Here is an 8,977-nt window from a genome sequence, read left to right as displayed (position 1 = left end):
GTGAGAGCGGAGACTTGCTGCGGAGAAGGGGAGGGTGGGGGAGAGGAAAGGGGGCGTGGCCAGGCATGAATGCAGTCATTCATAAAAATTCAGAATTACTACATTCCGAAGAGGAGCTGGCTGCTTCTGGGAGTTTATTTATTTATGTTTGAGTGGACATAATATTTTCGATGCTTTAAAGTTCTTTTCACACGCATACCTCCGTCCTGCTGCTGCTTTGTGAAAAGTTACATAAATATACTCAGCTGCATTAATACAGGAGGGCAGCCATGGAAAACAACGAGGAATTTCCCGACAGCGCTTTAAGAAAAACACAGTCAGACGAAACGACGAGAGCAGACGAGTGTTTAGAGTTTAAAAAGGTTCTGATCATCTCCTGTGTAATTCATCGCCTTCTTTTCCTCCAACCATATCCTGTCTTTAGACCCCACATCCCTTCAGCCTACTGAGAGGTTCCCAGGCCACCTCTGCACTTACACACACACACACACACACACACACACACACACACTTACACATGTAAACGTACAAGTATTTAGTTGAGTTGGTTTTAGGTTTTCAAAGACCGCCTGGATAATCTTCCTGTCATCTCTGCAGACACGCACACAGGAAATCTACACCTGACACACACACACTGACACACACACTCTGACACACACACTCTGACACACACACACTCTGACACACACTCTGACAAACAATGGCACACACTCTGACACACACACTCTGACACACACACTCTGACACACACACACACTGACACACTCTGACACACACACACTGACACACACACACTGACACACTCTGACACACACACACTGACACACACACTCTGACACACAATGACACACACACTCTGACACACACTCTGACACACTGTGACACACAGAGACACACACACACACACACACACACACACACACTGCTCCCTCTTCCTGCTGTAAACTGGATCCCCTCGCTGACATGTGTTCTTACTCTGTGTTTGATAAATGATGGAAATGATAAACCCTCCTTAGTGTGAGACGCAGCTAATTGTTGTTTTCATGTGTGTCATTAAACAGTGCAGACATCACTCCTAAATGACTACATGAACTAAACGCCATGTTGATGACGAATATCACGTCACCTCGAGTTGTTGTTCCGACTCGAGCTGTTCATTTTCCAAATTTAAAAAAACCCGTTTGTTTTATTTAAAAGTGTCGGAAGCAGGGGAAGTTTGGGCTGCCTTTATAAAGCTGCTGGACTCGTTTTGATTGGCCACTGGGCTTGTTTTGTCACACAGACCTGGCGACCCTGCCCACCTGTGTCCCTTCCCGTCAGCTCAGTCTCACCTGGCTGTGTTGCTTCTGGATTTCCATCACACACACTTTCCCTCTAAACCAGAAAGATTTTGTTTTATGCTTGTGGTTATTAATTATTGTGGTGATGTCTGCAGTTGTTTCCTTTAGCTTCACCTTCATACATGACAAGCTGTCACAAACTGCAGCTCACACACACACACACACACACACACACACACACACACATCACTCTTCTCTGTGCGAGCTGCGAGGTGATGTAACAGAGCTGTGCGTAAACAAATCGACATGCACGGAGAGAAAAAACCTGCTGAATTCAACCAGAGTGTTTTCATGAGCTGCCCAAACACACACACACACACACACACACACACACACACACACACACTGAGATACGTTGTTGTTGTGTTCAGGTTCCATTTACTCATCAAAGTGCTCCTCGCTCTTTTCCACTTTGGGCTCTCGGTGGCTTCAGTCCCAGACATAATAAACAAACATGCAGAGTTTCCAACACACCGAAGTGAAGCTCTCATTAGACACACACACACACACGCACACACACACACACACACACACACACACACACACACACGCTGCCGTTACAAACGTCGTAACGGTTAAAGTGACACAAGTCTGCTTTAAGAGTTCACTGGAAAACCTCCCTGTCCCTCCTGTGAAAGAGTCAGACTGTCCCTCAGGACCATTCAAGTATCTATCTATCTGAGGGGGGGGGGGGACAGGACGGGAGGGGGGGACTTCAGATGAGAAAGTCAGTTGAAAAAAAAACAGTGTCATTACTTTTTCGTTGAAGATTTTCCCTCCTCTCTTTGTCATCAGGGTGACCAGGGTGAGTTCACCAGCCTTTTGCATTAAAGAAAAAAACACGAGACACAAACACTCAGGATTAGAGAGCGAGAGGTGTGAGAGTCCTGCAGAGACAGATCAGGTGACGTGAAGGAGAAATCCAGGAAGTAGATCGAGCAGGATAGTGGAGTGAGGTCAGAGGAACAAAAGCAGCTCAGATTCACACGAGCTGCGGAGAAAAGAGGAGGTGTGTGTGTGTGTGTGTGTGTGTGTTCATACATGAGGAGGGGAAAAGAGGACAGGTGTGGAGCGTTTGTTTAGCAGAGTGACTGACACACCTGCTGCGACACACCACCACATTTCTATATTTACAGACAACAAATCCTCGTGCAGATGTATAAACATGCAGGTACACGGGCCGTAATGAAGCCCTTTGTGTTGGACAGGATGAGAGCTGAAGTTTGCATGTTCCTTGAATGTAACGTGGCATTAATGCATAAGTAGACTCCCTTCAGGTGTTGTTCATCCATCTTGAAGGCTTGGATACTTTGCAAAGTGTCCCGTCCCTCTGTCCATCCATTCGTTATGCATCCCAGCTGTCATTGGGCGAGAGGCGGGGTTTCACCCTGTCAATCACAGGCCTGACATCCAGCGTGTGTTTGGGCTGTGGGAGGAAGCCGGAGTCATACACACACAGAGAGGCTCCTGTCAGACGGGGATTCGAACCAGGAACCTCCTCGCTGTGAGGCAGCAGCACCGTGCAGCAGGTTACGACGTCACATGTTTCAATATTAAATGAAGAGAGTGATCGTGTATGTTGAGGCAGGGGCGCTTCTCGGGTCTGTAGGGGCCCTCAGCAGGGGCCCCTCCAACCATCATGTCCATCATGAGTTGTTGTGTTTTCACTTTCTGTCTGTAACTGAAGATAAAATGCTTCTTTTTCTCGACCTGTTTGGCAGAGTGGAGAAAGCGTGTTCCTCGGTCAGCCATCGTTCTCCTGTGAACATGTCTTTAGTGGTATCTGTGCGAGCGGCTGTTTGTGACACGGACAGATATAATGTGACAGAAATAAAACGAACGCCACCAGAGAGAACGGCGTGTTCCAAAACAGAAGAAAAGGGAAAGAAAAACAAGCGGCGGGAGAGGTTAGAAGAGTGCCAGTAAGAAAGGATGAGAGGGGGGGGGGGAGGAATTTAAGTCCCAAAGTTATTTTTAAACCAAGAACAGGAACTCTACTGTTGACTCCCCAAACACTGACACATAGATCTGTATGAGAGGAGACACACACACACACACACACACACACACACACACAGGAAGAAGTCTCAGAGCTGTCAGGTGTGCTGTGTCACACACGTCTGCATCCAAACACATTCCTGACCGGGCTTTATTACAGACTCACTTTAATCAGGACATGTACACACACGTACACACGTACACACACACACACGTACACACACACACTCACTCAAAGCGGCGGTAAAGAACTTGGTGTTTTTACGCCCTAACAGACTGAGGAAGGCTTTCATTTGAACGTTTTTCCCATCTATACATAGAGTGTTATTGATTGCATTTGGCCTAATTGACTATAATTAAGACATGGTGCACGTAAGTCAGAATTACAGGCCAGCGGTGAGGAGAGAGTTTAAAGAAGACGAATGAGTAGGTTGGCTGTGGAATAAGATTCACACTGATTGAAATAAACAAGAGCATCCATCACAGTGCAAACTGCCTCCATGCTGCCTGTTTTTCCTGCAGCAATGTGCCGCCAGCGTGTTATTATCAAATAAAGACGTCTGGGATAAACGTCATGCACAAAGGAGGCGAAGAACACACACACACACACACACCCTGCTCTTCATGGATTCTTTGTCAGGCGCTTTTGTGAAACCTCTGCCTATTAAGTAGTCGGTGAATTCCCAACTTGCAGGCTGAGATAAACAGCTCCGATCAGGTGCAACAGTTACAAGCATGTCAGGAAGTCGTTATCTGTCAGGAGACACGCAGCAGCACAGTTTGTTCTGCGTCACAGAGTATCGTTTCCTCCTGACATTTAGCACAGGTCAAACCTGCTGCAACGAGCGGGGTCAGTCTTAGCACGCACAGCCAGCCCTGACGGGGTCAAAGGAAACTGGGTCACCTGTACCTGTGTGATAGTACGCCGCCCACGCAAACCAACCACCCACAGCAGGGTCACACCCTCCCCTGTGGACCCCCTGCCCCTGCCTTCTGCGTCCTCGCCCTCCCCTCACCTTAAAGGTGTCACAGAGAGCACCCTTGTTCTCGCCCTCTCCTCCTTTCCACCGGGACCCCTCAAAAATCCCAGATATCCCTGCAATTTCCGATGCAATGTTTATTTGGCGGATAGGGGGGCTGGGGGGGCAGGCGGGCTTGAAAAAGGAGCCTCACTTACAAACAGTTTGGGCAGCGTTTGAGGGTAAACATGTGCAGGAGGGGGACGTGAGGCGAGCGGTAAAAAGGACTGAGACTCGTGTGTTCTGGTACTGACACACAGATCCCACCTCAGCAGGGACACAGAGCGCGGCTCTGTTCAGGCCCCAACCGCCACAGTCCCATAAACATCCCTCCACTGCCTCCTGTCTGCACCAATGACAGCGCCCTCTGCTGGAGAAGGAGGAGACGGCACAGAAAAACAAAAGAAGAAGGGACACAGAAGAGCTGTGCAGAGACTTAAAGCAACACTGTGTCACTTTTCCATCTGAGTTTCAAAGTTGATCAACTTTCAACAGTCTCTCTAATGTCCACAGATCAGACCAGGTCACCTGCTTGGAGCACTTTGTACGTTTGGCAGGAGGCCACAGTTCACTAGAAGTACCTTCGGCTGTACGGTACAAGTCAGTTAGCTCGTCTCTGTACTGTTTCACATAACAGCTGAAGCTAAGAAGAGAAAAACAGAGAGAGAGAGAGTATGTGTGAACAAGAGTGCAGATATCATTCAGAGCACACTGAGACGTGACATTAACCTGTATCTGCAGCTTTAAAGAGTGCAGGAAGTCACTGAACCCTCAATATATCTGAGGCTTGCACACAAATCAATCAAATGAAAACAAACAATACCCTTAAAAAGGAAAACTATACAAATGTACATAGAAAAAAAAGAGATTTAGAAGCAGAAGCAGAGTTAGCAAACTGGATTTGAGTGGTTGTGTCAAAAGCAGAAACCTGATATCCCTTTTCTCTGCAAACCGGCTTCAGGCTCAACCAGTTAACCCTGATCAGCTGGTATTTATTCAACTTCTTTGGCCATGAAGTCATCCCCAGTTTAGTCTTCCACAGCAGTTTTAGCTGTCTATGCATCGTGCTTACATTAAGGTTGGTTCACACTTGTTTTCATGGGAGCTGCTTCAATGTTTTTAGCTCTAACTTTTATAGTAGAAAAAAAAACCTGTTTTACTATTAATACTGTGGTGAGGATCCATCTCAGACTGAAGAGCATCAAAACACGAGCTGGACTGATGAGCCTCTGAGAGCACAACACTGCCCCCCAGTGGAAAAATGTTTAAACCATTTAAACGGGCTGCATTCCTTTTTTTCCTGATTCGTGGCAGTTCCTGAACTGGCCTGCAGAGGGCGCTCCCCAGTCTGCTGCGGCCATGAGCGCTCATTAAAAAGCCTCCGCGACATCAAAGCGGAAGCACTTCGTTGGTCCTCGAGGCCAAGATCAGCGCGAGCGAAACAGCAAGGTAAACACTGACAAACATTTCTGTTCATGTTTGATTTGATCTGTGTTTTTTAATGTGTTTAAAAGACGCAGGGAACATTTCCGGGTTGAGTCATTTATCCCGTTTAGTAAGGAGAGAGAGAGAGAAAGCGACAGGAAGAGGACGAAGAAGAAGAAGAAGAGGGCAAAGTCATAACGTAACGGAGGTTAAAGGAGGAAACAGGAGAAATTCTTGAATAATACTTTAATGTCGCTATAAGAACACCTGAAGGTCACAGAAGGTCTGGCGTGTGTTTGTGTGCCGTGTGCAGAGACTCTTAATGATGTTAATCTTATTTTAATTAACTCGTCTAGACGGCCAATCAAAGGTTTATCCTTCAAAATAAAAGCAGTCTGGATCTGTTTGGCTGCCTACGTGTTCAGTAAATGGATCTACCTTTTTTTTTATTTATGTATATGTAAAATTATGATTGTATACTTTAGTGCAGGTTTTGACACGAAATGTTCTTTGTTGCTTCATGCTTTTAATTTGTAATAGTTTTAATCTGGAAGGGAAATTCCGGTTTCACGTGCTTCTTTTCACACACACACACAGGTCTGAAATTACACACATGCACAAATAGGGTCTGTTAATGGGAGTGGGGGGGGGGGGGGGTCAGAGTGAGGGGGCTGCAGGGGCTATTCTGGACTCTGTTGGGGCCCCAACAACAAAAACAAAACCCACCTGACACCGTCTGCAAAGTTTAAGTTTTCATAGGGATCTATGGAGCACTTAGCCGTGCATCACCAGCGAGTTCTGTCAGATGACTTACATAACTCCACTTCATATGACCGTGTTTGCATGAGGCCCCAGGGTTTGTTTGTGAGAGACACACACACACACACACACAGCTCACTGTACATGGAGACAGGCTGTTTACATGCCTTACATTAGGGTCCAGTGAAAGCATTGTGCAGGCTCTGAGAGTCAGCTCTTCTTCTTCTCCTCCTCACAGATGGCTCACAGGCTGCTGGTACGCAGGATTTGGACGTTCTCCACGAAAGATATCCGCTGCCTCCAAGCATCCTCCGCAGCCTCCTCCTCCTCCTCCTCTTCTTCTTATTCTCGCTCCCTACAGTCGGCCGCCACATCCCGGGTCTCCTTCCTCGCCCCCTCTCGCTCCCTTCCTCACTCTTCCTGCAGAGGAGTGTCCTTCAACGTTCAGGATCACGAGGACTTCACAGACAGAGTCATCAACAGCGACCTTCCCGTGCTCGTCGACTTCCACGCACAGTGAGTTTCCTCCTCGATCCTCAAACGGACCAAATCTTCCAAACTTCGGTTCGCTCTTCCACCTTGGATTTCTGCACCCTCCCTCTGCTGCCCCGCCAGCCAATCACAGACGATGGCAGCTCGTCTGGGAGGCGTTGCAGAAAACCAAGTGCACCAAAAGAGACGCGTTGTCAAATCAGCAGAAATCACTACAGCGTACAAAAACATGTCAAACGAGAAAATAAAATTTAAACTCAAATAAAATAAAATAACAGGGACGGCCCCTCTCATGATGCATGTTGTAAGTCGTGACTCAGAACAGAAGCGTGGGGGGCCAAGGATAGCCTGGAGGTTACGTTGGACGCCCCGTGTAAGCGGGTGTGGGGTTTGAATCCGACCTCGGCTCTTTGCTGAATGTGTCTCTCAAAATAAAATCTCTAAAACCGTCGTCTTCTACTGTCGACGCAGAGAACAGCGAGCGACGGACCGAGGTCGTGTAAGTAGAAGAGAAGTATGTCTTCTTTTTAGAGTTCACTGACGTAGCCGAGGGAAACGCTCTGAGCTACACTTCCTGTTTAACCCGTCCTCTTTGAATTTAGATTTCACAGCAAACATTCTCCCGAACGAGTCCAACAGCTTCCTGCATTAAGTTCTCTTCATGGTCAGTTTTTTTTTAATTTTTTTTTTTTTTAAGGATTTTAGTGCAATCAAGAGAGACGTTGAAGAGTCGTTTTATTAAATCATTGAGTCTCTCCTGCGTCTGCTCGTCCTCAGTGCAGCCGCCTTTTAACCACGCACGGCGTGTTTGTCCTCTTGTGTGTGTTCGCAGGTGGTGCGGTCCCTGTAAGATCCTCGGGCCGAGGTTGGAGAAGGCCGTCGCCAAACAGAAGGGCCGCGTCGCCATGGCAAAAGTTGACATCGACGATCACACAGACCTGGCCATCGAATACGGCGTACGAATATTTAAAAGTCTTATTTGAGATTTCTGTCACGTGACGTAGATTAATTTTTTTTAAATCCGTGGAGTTTGAAATGATGCCTCTCTTCGTCTGTCTTGTTTTTTTTTAGGTGTCTGCCGTTCCGACTGTAATCGCCATGCGGGGCGGCGACGTCGTCGACCATTTTGTGGGGATCAAAGACGATGATGAGCTGGACTCATTTGTCAGCAAGGTGATTGGACACTAAACCAGCCACGCCCCCCCTCCAACACCCCGCCCCCACTCTGCCGTTCACCACCGTCATGGTGCTGTTTTCGATGATTCTGGCGTGTGGGGCCGCCATCTTGAGCCTGTTCAGCAACGACCTCCAAATAAACAAACCCAGCTGGCACACTGTCGACGGCTCACGCCCGTCACACGGCGCTCCGCTTCACGCCGTCTACTCCACTTTCTTCCGTTTTAGTGATGGGTGTGAGCTTCCGTCAACCATTTAGCTCGCGTCACGCTCCCCGTGCAGCAGACATGTTTTCTCTCTCTTTTTTTAATAAAATAGCGGCTCCTTTCTTTCTTTGTAGAGCAGCCAGTTTGTCTGTAGAGTGGGAAGTGAAACAGCTGTTCTGCACTAATACTGTTCAACACCAGGGATCACCTGTTCTAGTGTTTAGCCGTGGTGAGAATTTAACTTAAAGCTGACAATACTGAATGAGGTTAATGATGGTGTTACCTGTAGTTCCTGCTTTTGTCCACTAGAGGGTGGCGTTTCTCCAACATCAGAAAAGTCACACATGGTCATTTTACACCATTATGCCTAACAATGTGAGAAAGAGGACGTGCGTGTGTATTTCTGTGTGTGTGTGTGTGTGTGGGTGTGTGTTTGGGTTCTGACTGTGAAGCTTTAAGTCAAGCAGGAATTACAAATATGAGTTTAAATTAGTTTATTACAGATATGAACTCTATGTACCAGAAACATGACCAAGTGAAGTAATAAAGAATTCAAACGATG

The 8,977-nt window shown here is 47.2% G+C and overlaps 1 protein-coding gene across 2 annotated transcripts; it reads left to right on the top strand.

The window, feature by feature from the left end:
- Positions 1-5,696: 5,696 nt before the first annotated feature.
- txn2 (thioredoxin 2) lies at positions 5,697-8,977 on the top strand. 2 transcript variants are annotated; one of them, XM_079365462.1, is made up of 4 exons: positions 5,697-5,806; positions 6,780-7,057; positions 7,866-7,989; positions 8,105-8,977. In XM_079365462.1, the coding sequence occupies exons 2-4, from the start codon at positions 6,780-6,782 to the stop codon at positions 8,219-8,221; spliced, it is 519 nt and encodes a 172-aa protein (XP_079221588.1). In that variant the 5' UTR covers positions 5,697-5,806; the 3' UTR covers positions 8,222-8,977. The 2 variants fall into 2 exon arrangements, with proteins under 2 accessions (XP_079221588.1, XP_079221589.1); XM_079365463.1 differs by lacking the exon at positions 5,697-5,806 and adding an exon at positions 5,937-6,065.

This window comes from Symphodus melops (assembly GCF_947650265.1).
Source record: "Symphodus melops genome assembly, chromosome: 17".
Taxonomy (NCBI): domain Eukaryota; kingdom Metazoa; phylum Chordata; class Actinopteri; order Labriformes; family Labridae; genus Symphodus; species Symphodus melops.
This window is presented reverse-complemented; position numbering and strand designations above follow the sequence as displayed.